A 26,555-nucleotide genomic window follows, 5' to 3' on the forward strand; every position below is an offset into this window, starting at 1 on the left:
TATTTTAATACATGTACATATTTATAATGGTTTTTAAATTTATAACGTCATAAAAAATTAAATAAATAAAACAATACATTTTTATGTGGCAACATTTGTAATTCATGTTGGATACTACTTTTATAAACATGGGAGTAAAACCAGAACAGTTATTTTAATATGATGATTTATATGATAAAAAAGGATTACCCACAGTAAAAGTATTCGCCAAACTTGGGTTTTTTTTGTGTTCACTTAAAACCGCAAAAACGTTGTCGCTTGCAAAATAAAATCTCAACGACTTCCTGGCAACAATATAAAATGCAGGAGATAAGAAAGATGGTCACTAAAAGCCTATCCGAAAACAAATGAGCATGTAACTATTAAAATTTTAAATTATAATCTGTGTTATTTTCGACATTGATCCCGATGATTTGGCAAAAAAATCTCATTCCGTATGCTCGGAACAAATTGAAATTAAAGTAAAATGTTAATTTTCCCTTGTCATTGTCCCACACAATCTGAAATAGCCCTAGGAAGCGTCCGTTAGAAAAAGACAACGTGAAAAACGCGGTCACTTTAAAAAGTATCCAGGAGTGAACATGAATAAGAGCGGCCAAAGGACCCAGCTTGAAGCCATTTATAAAATCTGTTTATATTCAGACACATTTCAGGTTTCAATTTCAGACTATTACTTCGTTCTAAAATCCTTTTGTTGTTTTTCGATTATCATGGCATCGCGTAAAAAGAATAATTACATCCGGGGGGGCTTCCCCTGTTTGTTTTGGGGTGGTGGTGTCCTACCTGCATTTGTAGGAGCCAGGCGTCTACGAAGGGTTGCGAGTGGTTGCTCTGGTGTGGATTCCAACAGTCTCCGGGATGCGCTGGAACGATCTGATCGTCGGAACGGGGCGTCGCCTGGGGGGCTACACAGCAAGCCCCCGTATCCATAGCCCCGAAGGGCGCACTAGTACAACACACACCCTCGGCGGTCCGAGAGTTCTACAGACATCAGTTACCAACACTAAATTCAACCTTGCTCTTTCAGAGTGAGTCGCCTTGAATTAATTCAATTCACGACCATATTTATTTTCGGAAAATACCAGAAAATTGGCGCTTTGAAGATCAAGGCACAGACGACGGTAGCCACGAAGATCTAACAGGCACAAGAAATCACAAGAGTCAACTCAGAATCACCGGTGATAGTGATGAATACACACAGACGCACTTAAATACAAATCAACTAATCACATTCAATTTGCGTTGAAGTATGTTTGTCCTGACCATTCGTGCGTAACAATATACACGATTTAATTTCAAATTCTCAAAATGTCATAACATTATTTACAATACATTTCACAAATCTCTTCTCGGTGGCAGAATCCACCTCTCCGGAAAAGGCGGGAAACAATATATATACACTTGTGCTACGATACACTCAACCGAACGACCATCCCCAGTTCTTAGTCCTTTGCTGAGTATAAACAACAACACGTGAGCTTGCTTAGACACTTATCTGTATGTACAACAGTCAAATGTCACTAGTTTACAGATTATAAAAAAAATTGTTATTTTTTTGGAAAGAGTTGCAATTTTTAGTCAATGTGAAGGCACTTATGGCAAGCGTTTGACGTTTGTCGGTTTCGGACAATCGCTGAAGGCGTATAAGAGCACCATGTGGTGGGTGTACCGAAGTTCACTTGTTGCGTAGTTGTCTTGACAACGGTCACACGCCGACTGAGACTGCCAGGCGTACAAACACAAGAGCGCCGAAGAGATAGGCGATTAGCTGAAGTACGACCGAAACGCGCAAGCGTTTTACACCCACGACACGCGACTTACTGAAACTAATCAAATGATGTGGATGATACAGTTCTTATTGATTTTTTTGCTTGGGTTTTTACCTCTATTTTACGGTGTAAACTCATACTCAAAACGTCGGTCGTCCACAATGGTTAGTGGTATTGTTGAACCGCGGCTAGATTTGTCGCTAGGTACAGAAAAGTCAACTCTTGATTTTTAAGAATATACGTCACCAAAAATTCTTCACGATTTCAAAAGAAAACCAAACCAAAAGATATGAAATTTAATTATATTAACAATAACCAGGTTTGTGGAAAAACTGTCAGATTTTTTTACGATAAGTCCTTAGGTACCTAACATACGTTTTGTAAACATACCAATCTATATCTTAAAAGAATTTTTATATTTACATAAGTAATCTACCTACAATTATATTATAAACTGTCTATATGTTATCAAGTTTGTCTCGTTTAAAAGTTTAGCAGATTAATTAACAAAATAAATAAATAAAGTGAGACTAGCAGTGCCTTCAACTTCCAAGTTAAAAACAAACAAATTTTTTATAATTCCGATTTTTAAACATTCCACATTCCAAGAAAATTAAATGATGTATTTTCTGTATTTTAAAGCACAATTCAGCTTAGTAGTGTTAGTGAAACTAATTACATACATAAAATAATTAGGACGATATAGATTTAACATTGATTACAAAAAAAAAATACAAATGTTATCCAAAGAAATTTGAAATAACTTAATTTACATTTACACTGTTATGTTAAAAAATGTAGGTACGGTTCCAAGACAACTGTGCGCAAAAACCTTTAGTTTCATGTTTTATTACAATGCATACTCTTCTCAGATCTGGTAGTTACCGGGCCACTCAGGAGTAGAGCATTGTGACCTCTTTCTCCCTTAATCCAGAATTATTAATAGCCCTCCACAACGTTGCTGCCGGAATACAAATGGGAGTTAGTGTTATTGTTAAACTGTTCAGGAGATATAATAATAACTTAGCAATAACTTTAACAAATGTTCTTTAGCTAAATTGTGCCTGATTCTATTAGGATACTCCAAAAACTTAACCAATATCATGGCTACAGTACAATAAGTAATGTAAACACGTAACTGTTGTTAGTTATAAAATTTATTTTTTCCAAATTAATTTTTTTTTCTCAAAAATTTCCTTATGTAAGATAACAAAATTTTTATACTGGCGTTTAGACAATTAAAAGGGCTATCAGAATCAAGAAAAAAAAATAGGGGATTTCCATTTAAAAAAAACTATCGATGACGTCATAACTCAAAAACAATTGACTGCTTGGAATTTTATTTTGTGTTAAAATATGTATTTTTATAAACTAAAATTGACCTGTCCAAAGATTTTTTTGAAAAAAATGTTTAATTTTTAATGAATTTATTCCTTACTTTTGCCGCACTGTATATGCATATCATGAGACTAATGTGACTTTTTATTCTTCGTGTAATTATTGGCGTCGCTGCACTCCATCAATAAACACTCGGGATGAAAGAATGCACATTAGTTAGAATAAACAAAATAACCAACATTTACATTGGCAACAATTAAAAAAACGTCACAACCTTTTTTTAGTTAGTTGGTACAATATGGTTAACAAAAAATAAGATAAGGGGCAGCTATGGAAAACAAAACTTCTGAAAACACGTGACGTAGCTTTAACCATACTAACAACGACGATGAAGAAACTCCAACAAATAACGTTGTGTGTGGAAAACCCACTCACCAGTTTCTCCAATCCCATTTCGAAAACAGGATTATCTAATAAATAATGTGCGTGAAAATCATGTTTTTAATTAAACTGCAAAATTGATGATTGACAATTTATTTAATTAAGCCTTACGTTTTCAGTTATTTTATTTTCCATAGCAGCCCCTTTGTTTTTGATGAACTAAACTGTATTTGTCGACCTCTTTTCATGCATACTTTTGCTATGACAAGATAATTGTAAAATTTTGATTAATTTTGAAAATCATCGTGTTTACAATCATTAATCATTATACTTATTATGTAGGTACCTATGTGTCTATCTAAACATCACATTCAACAGTCATTTATTTATAAAATTTGAAGAAGGCAAAATATCATTCTTCCAAGTATGTGTTCCACAAAAATACCTGTTTAAACAACAAATCTGCTTTTATTCATCTGATTTATCTCAAATTAAATTCTCTCATTTTTCAGTTGTCTCAGACCTAATAAACAGATGCGTCAAAGTAAATAGAATCAGCGAAACTGAAGATTCAATTAAGGTTATTTTATACAAATTTCTAACTGGTTTTTAAATAACGAAAAAAACTTTATTTTATGGAAAAATAAATAAATATTTCTTTAAAAGAAACACATTTCTTGCTCATTGAAAATGTAATATGCAAGTACATATTATAATGTAACATGGTTGGTAAATAGTTTAGCAAACATTGTTTGTAAAATTATTATTTTAAACCTTGTAAGTACATATTTAAGAAGTCAGCTTAACTTTACCGTATATGATTAAACAGATTCCACGTTATGTACTTACATATAGATTTTATGATATTTAAATACAATTTGTTAAGATGTCCATGTCTAACATTCAATAAATGTATTTATGCTTCCATCAAAAGACAAAAGTATTTAAAAAATTGGAAAAATTTTGCAACATTCTGTGAAATTATAGAAGTACTAGGAACAATAATTCTCTTAGGTGCGACATGCTGGTATGGAATGATAAATATCTTTCTTTTTTGTGTTTGTAAACATATATATAATACAAAACTGTTCCATTAATCTTACATGTTGCTAACAAAACAACAACAATACACTATTCTTTGCAGCGGCGATATTAATTAACATGTTTTACGCAGCGATATTAATTAATATGAACAATAAATTTATATCTGTTATAATGTTTGCTAAAGGATCTTGGTGGTATGGTGGTTTGTATTGTATCAAAGTCAAAAGTTGGAAGACCACTTGACAAGGGTCTTTATTGTGTTCTCATCTCCTTGTGTGTGCATCGCGGCTTGTTTGTTAACACACAACCACAATTCACGGATTAACTGTCGCTCCTATAACTCATCATTAACTGATTTAACCGCACGTTACGGTGGTATGTTATGGATGTTGTTAGTTCTCATTACAGTATCTCAATAAGTTATAAATGGCGGTCCCGTGAAGAAAAACTGCGAGCGACGCATTATCCTACAGTTTAACATCTTTCGACATTTAGAAAAAAGTCATTAGTAGAATTTACACATTAGGTGTTTATTTTTCAAAATGTTGGCAGGGAGTCACTATGTAGTTAAAACTGTAAAATTTACATACATTTAATACCCAACAAATACACATTCGTGTAGTATAAAATTAGTATACCAAAGAGAGTTGGCTCCATCCTGATTCCTAGGGGCGTTTTTCGATTGATAATTCAGATGATTGGCTGCACTTTTGTTGTCAAAATGGTATCAAAACATTATTTGATTAAAGAAAATCATACATTATTATACACAGTAACCATAACAACATCAAAATAGCTAACTAAATTTGCATGGACACAACTTTTAGTTGATTTCCTTTATGGACTACTAGATATTTGTTTGAATTTTTTAGAAATTATAAAATAGAATAAAACGTTGTATGTACCACGGGCATAATTCCATAATTGTCGATTATGGCCCTCGGGAATTTAAAAGCCCTCGTTCCTCGGGCTTTAAACATTCCCTCGTGCCATGATCTCCTGATTATGCCCTTAATACATAAATAACTATTTCAGTGCAACATTTTATCTTATACAGAGTGTCCCAGAACTGACGTACATCCCGTTAACTGTAAATGTAAATATTTATTCCGAAATGGATTCTACAAAAAAAATTGTTTAAATCCTTTTGTTTTTACGTTACAATGATTTTAATTTAACCAATCATCGTAGACAAATATTAATTCAATCCAGCGTTTCCTAGGAAACAACAGCTCACGGTAGATTTATCTGTAATCTTTCTGTTGTAATTGGCTAACTTAAAATTGCTGTAGTTTAAAAACTATAAGGTGAAACAAAAAAATTCTTGTGAAATCTTTCTCAGCAGAAAGAGCGGAGCACGTGGTTAACGGGATGTACGCCAGTTCTGGGACAGCCTGTACAGGGTGTCTCAGCTAAGATTTTCGAGCCTAATATCTCGGTTATTTGCCAACGGATTTTTATGAAATTTAAAATGCAGATATTTTAGACCGTGAAGGTTCAATTAGTAATAATAAAATTACCTCATGTTAAAAAATTTAATTTTAACACATGTTTCCTTTATCGAAAATTATGCGCGATTATTATTAGATTGTTAAACATTAAAAAATAGGGGTCTACATAAACAATTAAGTAAATCACTTGTCTGATTCAACGAAAAGATTAGATTTTGTCGTTAAAAATTTAATGTAAAATTTGAAGGTATTTGAGCAGTTATCTTTTGAAACAATTGATGATTAATTGCCAAGCAACATTTTGTACACCCTTTACAGTCTGTCAAAATTGGGCGCGCTTTATTAGAAACGTCAAATTGTGAAAATTTATTGAAAATACTCTAAAAATAGACTACAGCGGCAGAAATTTCAATATTGTTGAAAAACGAAAAAAATTTTGCCTATGGAGACTGTCCTAAGTGTAGGCTTTACAAAATGTAAGGTTAAGAGAGTCGTCAATTTATTTGAAGACACAGGAAGCGTACGTGAACTAAATTACCTTACTAAAATATCCCGATCGTGTTTTAGTCCTTTATGGAAGAATTAAAGCATCCAGTATAATAAATTACGTCCAAATCTTGTCTTTAACTTTGTAAGTGTTTGTAAGGTTAGCAAGATAAACGTCAAATATGTCACCTGCGCTTCTGCGAAAAGGGATGACCAAAATTCTGCAAAACTGCGCGTTTGTATTATACGCGTCTACGTTTTTGCATTTTCAGCCACGTTTAACACAGTTTTTTGCTTTTTTCTTGCAAACCAGACGTCTTTCAAGGACGAGTTTTTCCCTACAGCATTTTTATTGACGATCAATTTTTTATGTAAATCTAAATTGATCCACATTTTAAAAAGGCATGTAAAAATTACGTTTTTAAGACTTGGGTGATTGAATTAATGGGATTTTATTCTTCACCGTCTAAAATATCTGCATTTTAAATTTCACAAAAATCCGCTGGAAAACAACTGAGTTATTAGGCTCGAAAGTCTTAGCTGAGACACCCTGTATATGTTTTGAAAATAGTACTAGCTTCTTTTTTCTGTATTATACAAAGAAATACTGCTAAGGAAATCAGGAACAACTTCAGATGTAGATAACAGACCGCCTAGTGAAAGATCTAAATCTAACTAATCCGGATATTTATTTAAAAAAGTCATTAATTTCTTCTAGATAATATTGATGAGTTTTGACATTCCATTTGACAGTGGATCATGGCTTTGATAAATGCAAATAATACGTAGATGAAGATGATTATTTATTATATTTTCGAAGAGTAGGGAATAAAAATACCTAAATAATTATAGTTACTCTGAATTATACATATTTGCTTAACTTAGGGCCGATTTCACCAACGGCAGTTAACGTTGACTGTAGGTTAAAATGCTTCGTTATTTTAGTTGTGACCAAAAAGTGGCCAGTGACAGCTCCGGGCTCTCAGGGGGTTTTCGGGGCATAGGGCGTGGGTTCGGATTATAAAAAAATGGGCGCCAGGCAGCTATTGTCTTGAGCTGGTTGTTAAGCTTGTCCAGCTGCCGGGACAAGTGCTCAGTTTCTCGGATGCTTCGGAGTCAATACGAAAGAACTTAATTCCTTGCGAATTAAATAATTGGTTTATTCAATTTTTGTCCAACAGTCCAGGAAATTCGAAATGCTTACTTAAGTGTGCACTGGTCCGTGGAATTGGCAACGTTACTCTACGTAATTTTGTTAATTGAAATTTCGAACCAGTTCACATTAATGATCTTATTCAATACCTTATTCTGGTCTTATCAAGAAAGCTTTCCTTTACAGGTGACCTTGTAACTTATTTGTGAATAAACTTAAAATTAATACAACTCCGATGAAAAAAAAAACGAAAGGAAAATCTGTTGCATGCGTGAAACAAGAATGAAGCGCAGTCTTCTGCTTTCATAAATTTACAACGTTAATTTAACATCGATTCTATAATTGAAAAAATTGCAAATTTACTGGAAGTAGAAGAACTGCTACTAATAATTGAAATGTGAAATTTGAAAACTTGAGCTTTGTGAAGTCTTTCTAAAAATTTGAAATTATTGAAATGCGAGATTTTTACAAATTGAAACGGTTCTAAATATTGAGAAGCGGGATATTTGAGGCGTTCTTTGATTTTTCGCAAATCCGCAATTAAATTGTGCGACTTATCTTACGCCGGTAACGTGGTGTGACCTTGACGATTTTCTTTAGTCCTTGGTGAAACGGTACGTGGTCCGATGACCTTAATGGACGGTTTGCGGTCTGGCGACGACCACTCTGACGAACGATGTGGCGACGATCACCCCATATAACGATAGTCCTGGTGAACAATCACCCTAAAAGCGACGCGGCGACGAATGACCCTAAAGAATAACGTTCCTGGTCCGAACTATCGCCCCAAATAACGATGACTGGTCCGGCTGACCCTAAAGAACAACGTTCCTGGTCCGGCTGACCCTAAAGAACAACCCCTAACGAATTGTCGTTAGTGTTGCGAAACTCAATCGATTCGGTAATTACCTTTCCGCTGAAAGGGGTTGCTTCTCGATAATTCGAAGGAGGACTTTCCGGTTCTCCTTCGCGGTACGGTAACGGTAATCTGGCTCGAACCACCCCTAACGGACGAAAATTAGTGAAGTGAATTCGCTAATGAAGGATAATTACCTCTATCTCGCTAGATGACGAGGGGTTTCTCGACCACGGCAAAACGGTAAACGGTAAAACGGTAAATCTTCGGGCTCCTCGACGGCCCCGAAGGCTGGCAGCGCCGGACGATAAGCGCCATGGCGTTCGGCAATCCACCCACAGGGATGATTGCGGATCCCGAACGCCACGCACGTGATTCGCAGCTCGCGACTTGCGGCACCTGCCGCCCGCTCGGCGGTCGCCGACCGAGTCCTCTTTAATTTTCGCTCGCGATCGGTTTTTTTTTTTTGGCTACCCCCGGCTCTAGGAGATCAACCCGAAAGATCTGGACCTTATTCCGTTGGGCGATAAGGCGTCCCGGTTATTGTACTGACCGCGCATCTTGATGACAACTTCCGGCGATCCTACACTTGCGCGCTAAATGACAGATGGTCGAACATGGCGCCGGTTTGTTTACGTTGGACTTCACCGATCGAAAAATCCGGATGTCGAAGCGGTAATGTGTCGGTGAGTCCACGCGTAACACACGATAGATGTTGACGGCAATTTCCCGCAGGATCTCAAAAGGTTGGACACCACAAGGATGAAGGAAGAAGGTTAGGGAAAAGAAGAGAAGAAGATAACTTTCCGGCAAGTCACGGGAACAAAAGGGAATCGGAATTAACTTTGCCGTACGGTTACCCGAGCTGAGAAGAAGAAGAGGAAGGATTGAAGGAAAAGGAAAGGAGAAAGAAGAAAAAAGCGAACGATGAATAGATAGGCCGCAGCTAGACAGCCTAGAGGCGTGAGGCCACCTCAGCCTAAAATTTAGGGGCTAACATGTGTGATTCCAGCCGCCCCAAAACTGGCTGGCACAAAGACTCTACAATGAAAACTCTAAAGAAACCGCGAAAGAAACAAACGAAAACCGAAAGTGAAACTGAAAGCGAAACCGAAATAAAACTGAAAGTGATCCGATAAACAAAAATGAACCCTGAACCGATAAACTCAAAATGAATTGACTGACGGCACAAACAAAATGAATTATTTCGAAATGAGCGTCCCGAAAAAAGGTTACGGCAGGGTGGGCGCGTCGCGACGTCATATGCCGTGCGTTGTGTTGCTTGTTCCTGATCTTCGAACAGCGATCTTATTGTCCCGCGAGCATAAGTAGGACCTCTTGGCCTCCTACCCCGGCCAAAACGAATAGTGGCACTTTGACCTGCTACACTACCCCCCTCCTCAAAAAGAAAAAAGAAAAGGTAACGCGGTTGCCTTTTTCTTTTTACACAAAACGAAGATGAAGTCTTCTCAAAAACGTCAAAATTTGTTCAATGGAAAAGTTTTGATTCCGCCACAAAATGGCTAGTTGATATCTGCGCGTATCAAACGATTGAAAACTGAATCTCAATGTCAATTAGTACTTGAGTACTGCGGTATGATGTAAGTCGAATTCGGGATATGTCATAAATGGGGTTTTTCAAATAAACTTTTCCTGAACAAACTCCACGGTAAAATTTTTGGTCTCGATCATTTCAAAAAATTCGACGAAAAAAAATGCAACGCAATTTTCGCTGCAGCGCTCGAAAACGGAAAGTGAAAATGCGACGAAGCGTTTTCCACGATTCCACGGAACGTCATCCGCAAAAAAATCGCTCATAGAGACACTTGGAGGTCTTCGAGTGTCTGACCTTGACATTGGCGAAATGTCCACCGTTTCTCCGATTGTGCGACAAGGATGGAACTCAAACAAACATGTCACCCGAAAAAGTGTTTCGCAGCGCGATAACGTTCTCAAAAAATTTCTTATCTGTGAAGACACGAGATAAGACTGAATACAATCCGCTAATTTTCTCTGCAAAATTCCTGCTTCTCTTACACGGTAAAAAAATTGAAAACTGAAATTTCTCTGAAACCCAAACCCAAAGCTCCGATTGTTGAACAATGAAAAATCTGTGATCTTGCCAAATCTGTAGTTGAGTCACAAACACGATAAACAAAGCTGAATGAGCCAAACTGACCAAATTTGCGGAATTCAAACGAGGAAGCAAAATCGTCAAAATTTGTGACTGCTACAAAGTTGACAAATCACACCCCTAACAAATCGCGTCAAAATTTGTGGCGGCTCGATTGACTTGACAGGCCCTCGAAAATCCAAGCGTCAAAATTTGTGGCTGTCAAATGCAAGCGAGCCCTCGAGGCCCAAATTGGTTTACAAATTTCGCGAAAATGAAGATGAGCGATAAACGAAAATTTGTGGTTGCTCCAAAAAGTCGGGAAATCGAGCCCCACGTTGGGCGCCAAAATTTGTGTGACCAAAAAGTGGCCAGTGACAGCTCCGGGCTCTCAGGGGGTTTTCGGGGCATAGGGCGTGGGTTCGGATTATAAAAAAATGGGCGCCAGGCAGCTATTGTCTTGAGCTGGTTGTTAAGCTTGTCCAGCTGCCGGGACAAGTGCTCAGTTTCTCGGATGCTTCGGAGTCAATACGAAAGAACTTAATTCCTTGCGAATTAAATAATTGGTTTATTCAATTTTTGTCCAACAGTCCAGGAAATTCGAAATGCTTACTTAAGTGTGCACTGGTCCGTGGAATTGGCAACGTTACTCTACGTAATTTTGTTAATTGAAATTTCGAACCAGTTCACATTAATGATCTTATTCAATACCTTATTCTGGTCTTATCAAGAAAGCTTTCCTTTACAGGTGACCTTGTAACTTATTTGTGAATAAACTTAAAATTAATACAACTCCGATGAAAAAAAAAACGAAAGGAAAATCTGTTGCATGCGTGAAACAAGAATGAAGCGCAGTCTTCTGCTTTCATAAATTTACAACGTTAATTTAACATCGATTCTATAATTGAAAAAATTGCAAATTTACTGGAAGTAGAAGAACTGCTACTAATAATTGAAATGTGAAATTTGAAAACTTGAGCTTTGTGAAGTCTTTCTAAAAATTTGAAATTATTGAAATGCGAGATTTTTACAAATTGAAACGGTTCTAAATATTGAGAAGCGGGATATTTGAGGCGTTCTTTGATTTTTCGCAAATCCGCAATTAAATTGTGCGACTTATCTTACGCCGGTAACGTGGTGTGACCTTGACGATTTTCTTTAGTCCTTGGTGAAACGGTACGTGGTCCGATGACCTTAATGGACGGTTTGCGGTCTGGCGACGACCACTCTGACGAACGATGTGGCGACGATCACCCCATATAACGATAGTCCTGGTGAACAATCACCCTAAAAGCGACGCGGCGACGAATGACCCTAAAGAATAACGTTCCTGGTCCGAACTATCGCCCCAAATAACGATGACTGGTCCGGCTGACCCTAAAGAACAACGTTCCTGGTCCGGCTGACCCTAAAGAACAACGTTCCTGGTCCGGCTGACCCTAAAGAACAACGTTCCTGGTCCGGCTGACCCTAAAGAACAACCCCTAACGAATTGTCGTTAGTGTTGCGAAACTCAATCGATTCGGTAATTACCTTTCCGCTGAAAGGGGTTGCTTCTCGATAATTCGAAGGAGGACTTTCCGGTTCTCCTTCGCGGTACGGTAACGGTAATCTGGCTCGAACCACCCCTAACGGACGAAAATTAGTGAAGTGAATTCGCTAATGAAGGATAATTACCTCTATCTCGCTAGATGACGAGGGGTTTCTCGACCACGGCAAAACGGTAAACGGTAAAACGGTAAATCTTCGGGCTCCTCGACGGCCCCGAAGGCTGGCAGCGCCGGACGATAAGCGCCATGGCGTTCGGCAATCCACCCACAGGGATGATTGCGGATCCCGAACGCCACGCACGTGATTCGCAGCTCGCGACTTGCGGCACCTGCCGCCCGCTCGGCGGTCGCCGACCGAGTCCTCTTTAATTTTCGCTCGCGATCGGTTTTTTTTTTTTGGCTACCCCCGGCTCTAGGAGATCAACCCGAAAGATCTGGACCTTATTCCGTTGGGCGATAAGGCGTCCCGGTTATTGTACTGACCGCGCATCTTGATGACAACTTCCGGCGATCCTACACTTGCGCGCTAAATGACAGATGGTCGAACATGGCGCCGGTTTGTTTACGTTGGACTTCACCGATCGAAAAATCCGGATGTCGAAGCGGTAATGTGTCGGTGAGTCCACGCGTAACACACGATAGATGTTGACGGCAATTTCCCGCAGGATCTCAAAAGGTTGGACACCACAAGGATGAAGGAAGAAGGTTAGGGAAAAGAAGAGAAGAAGATAACTTTCCGGCAAGTCACGGGAACAAAAGGGAATCGGAATTAACTTTGCCGTACGGTTACCCGAGCTGAGAAGAAGAAGAGGAAGGATTGAAGGAAAAGGAAAGGAGAAAGAAGAAAAAAGCGAACGATGAATAGATAGGCCGCAGCTAGACAGCCTAGAGGCGTGAGGCCACCTCAGCCTAAAATTTAGGGGCTAACATGTGTGATTCCAGCCGCCCCAAAACTGGCTGGCACAAAGACTCTACAATGAAAACTCTAAAGAAACCGCGAAAGAAACAAACGAAAACCGAAAGTGAAACTGAAAGCGAAACCGAAATAAAACTGAAAGTGATCCGATAAACAAAAATGAACCCTGAACCGATAAACTCAAAATGAATTGACTGACGGCACAAACAAAATGAATTATTTCGAAATGAGCGTCCCGAAAAAAGGTTACGGCAGGGTGGGCGCGTCGCGACGTCATATGCCGTGCGTTGTGTTGCTTGTTCCTGATCTTCGAACAGCGATCTTATTGTCCCGCGAGCATAAGTAGGACCTCTTGGCCTCCTACCCCGGCCAAAACGAATAGTGGCACTTTGACCTGCTACATAGTTACCTATTGTTATAACAATGCTTTCGTATATTTTAATACAACTCACGTTGGTGAAACTGGCCCTTTCATAACATAATATAAAATATGTAATATTAAAGAAATATGTATATATTTTTTTAAGTTTACAATTAAAATTTTAAATAATGTTGAACTTATATTAAAAAAATATGGCACTTTAGCAATATTTGATTTTTTTTCAAATCTTTGAATGTGCTATGATTGTTAAATAAAATAATTATGACGTTCACATATCTGTGTAATTATTTTCCATCATAAGACATCATTAAAAAGATTAAATACTAAATTAAATACTTCATCGAAACAACAGTTAAATTTGTTTTTGTTTGTTTTAGTCGTTAATTTTGATAGTAAAAAGTATAGGCCGATGCCTCTGTATTTTAACACGGATCAATCACATGATGCATGAACTTTGTCCTTAGTTGTGAAGTAAAACTCATTCACGAGTTGATATCAAAAAATTAGCGCTAGCAATTGTTTAAGGCTAAGCAATTTGTAGAATCTACAACAACTTGTATTAAAATGAAAATAAAAGAGGGTATGAAAGTACGATATAGATGACAAGCGAACATTAAAGGTTAGAATGTTTATTTAAGAGGCGTTTTCAGAATAACTTATTTCCATAAAAGTTTTGTTGTCCATTAGTGAGCAGAGGAATAAAACGCCTAGTACATTTTGAAGAGTCTCTCGAACAGGGTTCTAGTGGATTTCAAGGCAGGTAACAAGACTGGTTCAGTCCACCTACGCTGAATTGGTCAGTTGGTCTCGCGGTCACTATATCGCATACCAGCATTTCTCAATTACACTATTTATTTGCCATTTCAATACACATAGTTCTCTTCTTCACTCAGTCACAGTTCAAACAAGAAAAAATTGAGAAAACAAATTGTTTGTCTATTAGTCAAGGATGTAAAACATGTTTGTTTAACATTGCTAGATTTTGTACGACAGCGCAGCCATGGCCTCAACTTATCGCTAATGTATTCAAAATTATATTCCAAAAATTCGCTTTAGAATCCTCGGACAACACTTGCAAGTCAGCGATGGTGAACGTGTAGGTTGTTAAGACACCCGGTTCATTAAGTTTACCAAGTTATCCGATTACTGTAAACACTGAACTAAGAATTTTCACATTCTATCGACGTTTCTTCTGTCTTTTTCAAAACATTTTCGTTAAAATGATCCGAAAAGAGACGCAACTTCTTCAGGTGGAGAGCGCCGTAATATCTAAATCCCCATTGTGTGGTCATTGAGAAGTCAGTGGCTGCTGCAGGAGGCTATCTTGATCACAGTGAGCTCTATATGACAGCTCAAGACTGAGTCAAAGCCTACTGAATGTTTCGATGTCAGATATAGATAATGACTTCGCAATTTGTTAGTAGTGTGTCGGGCACAAAGGGCGCATTATTCGTAAGAGGGCTCTTATCGAATTTACTTTTTTTATCTTCGGAATGAACAGTTTTAAACAAAAGCCCATAAAACTGTGATTTCCGGTTGTTAAAGTTATCTGATAGTGATTACGACAATGATAAATTGCGGCCGATTATGACCGCTCTTGCACAAGTCTAGTGCGCAATGACCTATGATGTTCAGTGGCACTTTTTACGGATGACTTGATTAAAAAATGGCCGCTATTGTGTTCCTTTTAGGTCATTTCCGGTTGTTGTTATTTTATGTTACCCCTATTTTAAAAAATGAACAATTTATTACTCAAGCAATTAGCATAGACGAGTTAGAGCCCATATCAAATTATTAATTTTTACCAATGCGAACTTAGCTAATGAAACGGGCTATAAACGCAATTTACGTTATAAAATTAACTGTAAATAGTCTCCGTTTTAATTTATTACCTATAAATAATTACAAGCAATATCTCAAAACTCGGTTTGGCGGCTTATTTCACCGCGATTTATTCATATTTAAGTGGATACAATAAATTCAAGTAAAATTTTTCTTCAAATCTCGCCGAAGCTAATTAGAAAAATGTCGTCACATTATACGTTATGAACATCTAGAAAAAAAAAACTATAATTAAACATGTTGTTATTGACGCCCACACGTGAGTCAGTTTATTGCATATTTCTATATTAAATACTTAATTCAACAGTATTGTTTATCAGCGTTTTCAAACATCCAGTGTTATCGTGCGGCAATTTTTATATCTTTCTATCACCAAACCAGAATAAAGGAAACCGAGCTAGACTATTATTTAACTATCGCATTTTCGTCGAATGAGGTCTATAAAATGTGATTAATGCTAAAATGAAATTTTTCGACCGACTCATCTTTCCGGAAACGTATAAAACACCGGACGTACAAATAATTTTTAAATAAATATTTGAACTAAAATAGACGGATATGTTTCAAGTTATGGTAAAGATAATATTTGGTTTTTCTTATTTCTTTTTGTCTATCTCTTAACTGTAATCCTCGGAATGTACACAGTGCACACACATACAAAGCGAATACATTAAAATGTTCATTTTTTTATTACTTTAACCTAATGAAAGCCTTTAGTCAAAGTGTAGTTTGAAAAAAAAATGTTAAAAATGAAGTACTTACAAAATAAAGCTAAACTTTAATGTGTCACCATTATGCGATAAATGAATTAAAAGGATTTTTTTTTATTTAGAGTAGGTGGAGACCTTGAATATTTTTATCATAACTTTGAGTGAAGCTGCAGAACGTCAAACACAACGAATTTGCAATTGTCAAAACCAAAAGAAAGTGTGTTGCAAATAAAAAAATTGCAACAGTTTCTTCATTAGAACAAAAAGTTCGCAAACGAACTGTCTAGAACAATAAAATTTGTCGGCGGAAATCTCGGTAACTTAACTGCACCGATAATTGTCATATTAAATGAAATAATTAAAATAAAACGTCAGATATGATAATTTCTTGCTAAAAAATTCACTACGAGGCCATTGTTCAAATTACGGTGAAATGTGAAAATGCCTACCAAGAATTAGGCAAAAAATGTAAATTAACGTCAAAAAGAGAATCGAAAGAGGGTTCAGTTTCTACATATACCTACAAGGTGTTTCACGTAACTCTCCGAGAGCTACGCCGAATGTTTGCAACTCAGTTTTCAGTAGTCACAAAGTGCTAGATACAAAAAAATACAATTTAATTTACATTTACAACCCATTCGAATATCACACTGACGTAACTGCATTTTTATAGTTTCGATTGGAATAATAAAAATTTGTCAAAAAAAAACAGTTAGGTATATACGAAGAAACCATGAAATAAGTGAAATGAACTGTATTTATGATTACCCAAAACAATAGATTAGTACAGTTAGGTTAGGAATGTAATACAATGAATAAAAATTCGTGCTGTAACTAACTACTCTTTTCCAAAAAGAAAAAATTACCTAATTATATTTACATAAGTAAGTATTATTTTAACACCTATAAATTTATTATTTTAATTTAATAATACACCTGTATTTTCGTGAATCTACCCCTTAGTAATAAAGTGATATTGTCAATTGTGATATTTACGACAATTTTATTTTACTTGATAAATTATCACAGAATCCCATTTTTTTAAAGGAATGAAGCAAATGGTGGCTGTGTTTACCATACACTATAGGTACACTATTTGCCTGTTAATATGATCGCAGCTAAGCAGTAAGTTTTATTTTTTATAGCCATCCCTTATCTTTTTTTGTTGTTGATTAGGTATATTGTATAATAAACGGTTTGTTTCACTCTGTAAAGAACTAGTCACTATTTGTTTGCCTCAACTTATTCATCCTTGGTTTTCGTCGAGACTAACAAACAATATCACAACGATGACCAGATTAATTCAGTTCGAACAACGGTTTCTTAATGTATTTAATTTTACAATCTATTTGGTAGATATAGGATATACTAGTACATTGCTGACTAGGAACTTGCTGAAGATTATTCAGCTTTGTTGATTATATTCATTATTGTTGTTTTGTTTCATAATGACATAAAAATTAAACAACCACAACAACAACAATCATTAAGACAGGAAATCAATATCAGAATCCCATTAAAAAAAGGATTCGATGCTATTGTTTGCAGAAAATTAGAAATGATACCCCAATGATTTTTAATTTGTGATTCATTTATTTGCTGTGATGACAATTAGGGTTCGTTGAACAGCAATTTAATGTACTATCGCGGCAATCCAAAAGTGAACGTTTTTTTTTTGTAGTTTGATTTTTACTTTAAATCATAGGCGTCCTAAAATGTCAAAGTTTGACACTAGCGATAAAAAAATTATTGAAACTATTTTTTTTAAATGCCACATCAGCCACATCTCACTCCGATGCAGACAGCTAGGGCTACTGCAAAGCTAAAATAAAATTGGTCGTTGGCTGCTGTGGCGAGAGAATTACATTGCATCTTCAATATAAAGAGGGGTTGGCAAGAAAACAAGCTTGAGAGGTCAATGCGAATAGGTGTTGGAAAGGTTTCTTTACTAAAGTTTACTTTCACTTTAATAATGTATTAATTACTTCTCAGTCTCATTTTTATTATTACAACTTTTTATTACATATTAAAATAGTAACGCCTGCTGCACGAACGCCAATGAATACAGCCTGATTTAATCTAACGAAAAATACGGAAATTTTCGCAAGCTATCGTTCACTTTTGGATGGCCGCGATTGTACATAGTATTCAATCTTATTATTTTATTTTACTTACTATCGATGATTTTAAAAATTATTACAATAAATATTTTTAAACGAAATAATCACTTTAAACATAAGAATTAATCACCAGTCTAGAATTTATAACTCCAATTTTTTATCTTTTTTTATTGAGAGTTTTCACAGTTTTTAAATGATTAAATATATAGATAGGCAAATGTTTTATTTTTTCTATATGTATTATAAAAGTAGCTCAATGAGCTTTCAATTCATACATGAAACATGATACCTATATGACTACAAACGTTTATTTTCTTAATTGAAATTGAATTAAACTTAAATATATTAAAATTACTAGCTATTTAATGTTTTCATAATAAGGTAAGTACAAAATAAGAAAAATAAATTAGAGGAGGTAAATTAAATAAAAATGACATATAAACCGTTCACGATTGTTTTAAACACGCAGCAGGACAAGATATTTTTTTGTTAGATTGGCGTCAGGTCCTGTCATATGACATTTCGTTTTTAAATATTGGCATTGTTGTCAATTTCGTCATTAATTTAGTTAATAATAATTTACCCAGAACTGCCCTACAAATATGTAGGTATGTTTCATTTCAATTTAAATTTTACGATTATTGTTCCTAATGCGTCAATTGTTTAAAAAATGTAATAACCTCGGAGCAGTGTTCGGTTGAATTATAACCTAAAATACATATGTAATGACAAATCACAATACTGCCAACTAAAATGTCAGATTTTCATAGATCGTGAATGGTATATACCTAAACTCCTTCCATTTTCAATATACACAACTAAATCTAATGATTTTAGTAACTTTTGTGGTGTAATAGGATACAACTTTTTTCTACTGTAAACGCAGTATCACAGATAATAACTCAGGTATTGTGTATTTTGAAGAGGTTATAATGTACGATTATTGTCATTTTTGACAAATCTCTAATCGAGTCCCGCAATCAAGCAAAGTAAACTAGTTTTGAATATTTTACTTAAAATATGGTATCTACAGGTTACCGGCATTGAAACCAGCAAGTAGGTGTACCTTAATAAACATAAACGGATTTTAACGAAAAGATTTCGGAGCAGGACACAGAGTGGAAGCATGATACATTCAAAATGAAGAGTGCTCAGGACTCAGGACCAAATCCTCTCAAGTCAAGCCTGAAGCCCGGCGGTCTTGTAATTAAAAAAAGCGCACAACGGCGCAAATATTTCTTCACTATTCAGAAATTACTCCGTATTTTTCCTTCAGATGTATGCAGGAGATTAAAGCTAACATTTTAAATAAATCAATTTAAATTAAAAGTGGATTTATCAACTTACGGCAAAAATTTCCCCAACCATTCGGTAAACTAGCATCCTCCCCAAATTTGGACCATTTACTTCCCAAATGTTTTTAAAACACCGGTGAACACTTTGTTTTCTCTCTAAAGTGAAGCATTTTCTCTTTATAACACTGCCTGTGTCCTCCATGATATTGCTACTTAATCGTATTTTTTTCAATAATTATAATCTGACAGTGTCAAATTTTTTGACAAATTCAAAACGCCCGCTTTGAATGTTCAATATTAGAAAAAATAAAACACTTTCATTGCAATGCAAAAAAAGAAAATTCCCTAACAGTAATGTATATTGAAAATGGATGGAGTTTATTAGACAATATAAGAACATTTTCTATACAATTTATTAATAAGTACTCTAATTACTCTCTAATACTCTTTTAATTTATTATATGTTATACAATTCATTGTACCTAATTAGGAGTGTGTAGGTACTAAAAAATTAACACAAAATAATCGACCTAGAAAGCTAATTGGAGGAGATCTCCGTAAATTTAAAAAGTACATAATTGGAAGACAATGGTACTTATGTGACAATTTGAGTAGAGATAACTAGATTAAAACTTGATCATTGATTCAAATATTAGATTATACCTAATATCTAATAGGTATACATAATTTCACAATTACAAATAATATTTAATATGTATAAGCATATTACTAAAAGAGTAAAAGCTATACAAGGTTAGTCACGAGAGACTTCCGATGAAAATTTCGTTATATGCAACCGAAACTACAATTTCAAATGCTTTCGAGCTTCCTAAATTTAAAAAAAGTAAGTAAATCAACGATTCCTGGCCCTTATTGTCTGTCATGTCAGTTTTCGCTTTTATATTAACTTTTGCTTATAACCCCAATAAAGAGAAAATGTCATGATTAATCTTATTCGCCAAGCTACTTGGATTGCTAACTTATTTCGAATCAAACAAAATATCAAGTTCTAGGGGTTTCTTGTATTTTCGGTTGCATATAACGACATTTTCATCGAAAGTCTCTCGTGAATAATCCTGTATGTACCTAGTAATATAATACAACTTGGAAAATGTATTAAGTCAATTAGATAAAAAGTAATACGACTGATTTTTGTTTGTAACAGTAATGATTTGCCCAAATGACGTCTACTATTGTTGCAGTCCAGTAAGAGTCATCAATTTCAACAGGAAATTTTTTAAGTTCATTTTACCATCGGTATTCAAATATTTGCTGTTTTAGTTTAGATAAACAATAAAATTGCTGTTACTATTCTGTTAAACACTAGTTCGTATCTTATTGTTAAAAATATATTACTGTAGTCAGATCGCTTATGTCAGATACTGTGGCATCAAATTAAAAACAGCTGAACAATGACAATCAATGAATGAATGAAGTGGCTGAGGTTTGATTGGACGGCGGTTGGTAGCCAATAACAAAGTGGGTCGCATATCGTTGCTAGGATACAAGGCGCGTGTGTGGTCTGTCCGTAGTATCGACCGACAGAGTGTGCTATTTACAAGAAGGTTGAAATGACGTAGTTTATCATTAGGACCTAAACCAAAAATGCTTGTTACAAACGAAATACAAACAGAAAATGTAATTTTTTAATATGTGGTGGGTAACTTAGGTATTGATGGCAATAAATATGTAGGCATTGCAGGTGGGTGTAGGTACAGGTACAGATTAGTTCTATAGTGATAAAATAGGTACTAAGAAGAGGATCAGTTAAATTATATTGTTCTTATTATTATCGTCATTAATATATTCCAAATTTTTGTAATTGTACCTACACTTAATATCAGAGTAACATGAACTGAGGTAATAAAAATGATTGGTACTTATATTTATATAGAAATATCGCAACGAATGTTATTTTCTAGATGTCCATTCTCAGCATGCGAGATGCGTGAGTCCTGCGCTTATATAATTCTTGGTGTTATATAGAGCTAGTTGAATTATTGACTGTGATGCACGGACAGTCCCAACAAATACCATAAACTAAATATTACACTTTACTGCCACTAAATGTCCACTGTGACATAAAAATGTATACTGTACGAGTTTATAACGTGGCCAATAACTTTTATATAGCGTCTCTTTATGCCTTCAGAACGTTTACTTACCGCTGAAAAATAACTGGTCTTGATATCATATATACCTACTGCTTGAATACTTGGAAGAATAAAATGATGGCAAGTTTATCAACTTTAAGTACTTACCATAAAAAATACTCTACCTATTTTAATTATTTGTCGGTAATAAAATTCATTTTTGCGATTTCTTGGAAATAAGAGCCATAACAAATGCCACGAGATTTTATGTAGATTTAACTTTTCGTATACACTAAAACAAAATAAACCTGATCGTGTCTTTTAAACTTACCGACAAGAACATAACACAAAAAGACATCTACAGATACTGTGATAACACCGTGATGCAAATTCTTCTGTCCTACTAAAACAAAAAATTAAACACCTATTTTGGATGCCAAAGGAGAAATTTATAGAAAAACTATTAAATCTATGTCTCTCTTAACTGCAGAGACAAACAGAGGAACAAAGGATCATTTGCATAGTTCACTGGACTAAAAATCTAATAGGTATAAGATTTTCACTTTCGAAATCATCAGTCAAAATTAAGATTTTGTAAATCGTCAACATTAATCAGGCAAAATGCCCGGGATACTAACTTGTCCGTTGCTACCATCGACTTTCATATATGACTACTTATTTGATGTAGTCCAAGACAATTATAACAAGGAGTAGTATTTTTGCACCCTCTACAACAATTTATGAACCTCTACAATTCAAGGTGTTTCATTTGATGTAGGTAAATGTTATTCAGAAAAAATAGACGAGCACGTCAATTTGATTTGAATATTGGTCTTGAAAGCATCTTATCGAAAATATATTTTTATACAGGTGTTCCAAAAAAAAAACCGAACCCATAACTCCCTTATTTATTAGAGGATTTTAATTATCTATACACCAAATTAAATGGTTATGAATAGGGTACAAAATGGCCCAATAAAATCATATATGGACCCAAGGGCTTCAAGGCTAAACTGCAAAAAAAAAATCAAATTCGAACCTACAGGATTGCGATTAGGCATGTATTGAACTGGCTCCGTCCTGCTAAAATGGTTTAAGCTAGAACCCTGAAATTTTAAACGGACTACTTATCAATTGTTTTTGAATTTTTTTGATCCATAAGTTTTCAAAATACAAAGCAATTTGATTTTTTAAATGGGAACATTGGTTAAATGGGGCATCATAAAAAAGCTTATTCTTTTAGAATTAAATGATATAATAGGTTTAGCGATTTCTTTGACACAATCTTAGAAAAAAATTTAAACTTAATTATAATAAAATGGAAGCACGTAAACCAAGCAGCATTTGCGAATCCGTAAAAAATTAAATGAAAACCAAACTTATGGCAGTAGAGAATGTCGCAAACGATTATTTCTTTTCTCATTGAAACATCTGATTGAAATAGTTGAGAAATAAGTTTGATATTAGTATAATTGTTTTCTAAATTTTGTGCTCTTAAAATTTGATACCTACCATTTCACACACCTCGAAATAAGTGTTTTCAATGAAATTTAAATGACAAAACAAAAATGCTTCAAATAATACTTTTTAAACGTTTCCAATTTATAAACAAATCATCAATTCAGAATTTAGATTATAAAATAGTGGGCCCTTTCGTTGAAACTTTCATTAATGCGTCTTGGCTAAACAACTGTTTATTTAAATAAAGGGTTATGATTTTCTCTATTTAAGACATTCGTTAACTAAATACCTTCTTTAAGGAAACACTGTTTGGCAACGCTGCAAGCTCCCGTAATTTCAATTGTATCTGCATAAGGGATTTCTTTTTTCAAGTTGTCGATATCATTAGGCCATCTTACAATGGCGAAAGACACTCTCAGTTTCCATTTGATAACTACCTTTGGAGTAGAATCTAAGTGTAATTAATAACTGTAATTCGGGACTAACGTCCACTGCTCTATTTGAAGCGGATTTGATATCATCCCTTACTACATTCACGACATACCGTGCGGTGTCTTTTGTTAACCGATAGGTATCTCTTTTTAAATTCAATTTCTGAAAATTCGTCCAAAGGATTTTTCCTTAGGCGATAAATATACAGTATGTCCCCGGATTGAGTTTACAAGAGGAAAAAAAAATATTTTTGATTTTACGCAAAAACTTCAGAGGAATAACATTTTTTGCTTCATCTGAAACCCCCATTTCCGTTATTAAAATCTCAGTATTGATACACTGTATTCTTAAATTAACATTTTTTGTTCAAATTTGGACTTATTTATATTTTTATGTTATAAATTTTATTACAATTGGCCTGGTTTTTTGACAAACAACTTATTACTGTTGCAAAATGTTGTCTTTAGAACAAAGAATTTATTTAATCCAATGTTGGACCGGTTTTTGTCACATAATTACAAAATTTAATCTTAAGACAATTTTCAGTTGTCGTTACGTGACATCTATCAAACCTAAAATGTATAACTGGTTGCGTTACAATGTTTGTAAGGTCCATTATTACTCGTGAACCCTGTATATATTTTCCGCACGATCAATATTCATATCCTCGTTAATTAAGTCGATTTCCTTCAAAATGTTGTCTAAATCGGCCAATTTTTGGTAAATGCCAAGTTAACAAAAATATTAAACGTCACTTGCCGTTTTTAAATTTTTTTATTTAAAAATAACCACTAACGACAGTCGTTAAATATACTTCATTAAAGGGAAATCATAGGTAAAAATTAAAGACCGTCTTTAAGTCCTTAACGACAGTGGGCCGTATGATTTCCCTTTCATTAAAGTTAAAGAACGTCGTTAAATTGCTTTGTCTCTGTCTAACATAGTACTTGGCATATACTCTCACTTTGTCTAATCAATTATTTAGCTAATGAAAGGCTTAACGAATGGGAAATCATACGGCCCTCTGTCTCTACGTCTTAATGAAGAGGAAATCATACGGCCCAATAAAGTCTGTGAATGAAGCCTTCTTATTATATTGTTCAACCAATATTGAGAAATATTTATTATTTCAGTCTCAATACGTAATTCTAATCTTCTGTCAAAATCATCTTTACTGAATTCACTTGTAGCACAGACGTTTTAGGGCTCTCCACAATACCTAATAAAATATTGAAAGAACTCTCTTGGTTGATGCATACGTTTATTACACTGCCGGTATGATTAAATATTTTTTCGGTTGACCGCTTGTTAATTTCAATTATATGAATTCTTTTGTCTAAATTATAGTGTATTAATGGACCTCATTAATACACTATTTTTCATTAATCAACGATTTTTGCGATTTTGACGTTTTGATTAAATTTTGATGTATAAAACAACCTCGAACATGCATTATTTGCACTTACCAACACTGCAGCAGGTACTGCTCCATAACTGCACAATTACAAATTCACTTTTTCAAAAACCGACATTTTTGGTTATAATTCGCATGTCATATTTTTCAAAGGTAACTAGGTTTCCGTAGCAACCGTGATTTTTACGTGAAATTGAATGTGAATGGAGTTGACGTCTTCTGACACTCTTTGTGGAAAAGTGAATAGAAAGTGTTGAAAAATTTAAAATGGCCTACCCTCAGGACAAAAAAAGAATGAAGGTATTTATAAGATCTCATCTTTATGGAAAAAGATGAAATTGGTTTTGATTTGGCTTTAATTTCAAAATTTGTCACCAAAAAAAAAAGTTTGCGGTCAACGAAAAAATGTTGTAATCAACACTTTTGTTAATGGGCGATTAATAATCTCAACTATTAAAGCCACTCGCTACACTCGTTCGTGCTTTAAACAGTTTCGATTATTAATTGCCTTCATTAACAAACTAGTTTATTAAATAACTATTAATGTTTTGACCGTTGACTTGCTTATTGGATTCCTATTAGGATGGTATGGTACTAGGTACTCCTCTTATTTACAAAATTTTAATTTTTTCAATCAGATGTTTCAATGAGAAATGAAATAATCGAATTGCGACATTCTCTGCTGCCTAGGTTTGATGTTATTATTTTTACAAAGCATGTGAATAATTCGCCCAGAAGACAGCATCTTTTTGATCAACATGCTTTTCTGAGTGTTAAAATAGACCAACCATTGTTTGTCAATGCAGAGAGGAATGAAGCTGAGCGAGAAGATCTGACTTTGGTGATAGCATGACTGCTACTACTAGAACTTTCTTCTAAAGTTCCGTAAACCATTTTTTCCGACGACCACTATGCAATATGGCACATTTCACACAGTTTTCCCTTAGTGAAAATTTAAAATTGCAAACGATTTCAACACGAACACGAACACGAACGAACAGCCTAACCGTGTACAATGAAAATTTTGAAAAATCTGATTGGCCGACAGCTGTGTGTTTTTATATTGTACACGGGCCGATGATTAACGATGTCTATCTCTGCGCAACGGCATAATTATTTTGTCCGTAGCTCTGTCGAATGATATTTGAAGTTTGAAGGGATGCCGAATATTAGCGTTTTTTTTTTTGTGGTCGTCGGAAAAATATCGTGTATACCACGTGTTGAAAATTCGATTTCACACTCGTTTGCTTAAGCCACGCGCCTACGGCTTGTGGCTCAATTCTGCAAACTCGTGTGAAATCTTTCATTTTCAACTCTTGATATACAATATACTATTTAGTAGGTAGTTTTTATGTTTCCACAACTCTACTTTAATAAACTATTTTTCATTTAATCACATGCTTCTTTAATTTAAAACGTTTATAACTTAGAATTATTGACCTTATTGGAAACCCTAATATGCTCAACTTACTTTTTCATTTACAAACCGAATTGTTAACAACAAATAACATTTTCCATCAAAATTTTATATTTTCTTTTTACCCATACCTAATAAATTTATTTAATTCAAAAAATATCGGTTTTGCAACGATCATTTAGAAGCGAATCAATTCTTGACATGGTTTTATTGGGCGCACATAAATACGTTATAAAAAACACAACATTCTTTTCTTCCGTTTTAATCCGAACTACTACTGGATGAAGAAAAATAAAAACCCCACGACAGTGCGAGAGGAAGAGAAAGATTTA

At 34.8% G+C, this 26,555-nt stretch overlaps 1 protein-coding gene and 2 long non-coding RNA genes across 6 annotated transcripts in view; 1 reads left to right on the forward strand and 2 right to left on the reverse strand.

Annotated features, from left to right (window-relative positions):
* The window catches only part of LOC138129081 (dendritic arbor reduction protein 1-like), a 155,357-nt gene extending 153,619 nt beyond the window's left edge, over window positions 1-1,738 (reverse strand). For 3 of the 4 annotated variants that reach the window (XM_069045352.1, XM_069045346.1, XM_069045351.1), the window contains exon 1: window positions 784-923. Coding sequence is in view for 1 of the 4 variants with exons in the window: in XM_069045340.1 (XP_068901441.1) it covers window positions 784-930 (147 nt within the window). In the remaining 3 variants the exon portion in view is untranslated. Of the gene's footprint in view, window positions 1-783 lie in introns of all 4 variants that reach the window. The other variant, XM_069045340.1, reaches the window with a different exon arrangement.
* Window positions 1,739-7,419: 5,681 nt separating this feature from the next.
* Window positions 7,420-10,570, forward strand: LOC138141601 (uncharacterized). Its single transcript, XR_011163206.1, has 2 exons — window positions 7,420-9,160; window positions 9,214-10,570. It is a non-coding gene; the product is annotated as an uncharacterized lncRNA (long non-coding RNA).
* Window positions 10,571-11,135: 565 nt separating this feature from the next.
* LOC138141593 (uncharacterized) lies at window positions 11,136-13,453 on the reverse strand. Its single transcript, XR_011163200.1, has 2 exons — window positions 12,269-13,453; window positions 11,136-12,219 (listed from the first exon to the last, which is right to left on the reverse strand). It is a non-coding gene; the product is annotated as an uncharacterized lncRNA (long non-coding RNA).
* Window positions 13,454-26,555: the final 13,102 nt, after the last annotated feature.

This window comes from Tenebrio molitor, chromosome 1 (assembly GCF_963966145.1).
Source record: "Tenebrio molitor chromosome 1, icTenMoli1.1, whole genome shotgun sequence".
Lineage (NCBI taxonomy): Eukaryota > Metazoa > Arthropoda > Insecta > Coleoptera > Tenebrionidae > Tenebrio > Tenebrio molitor.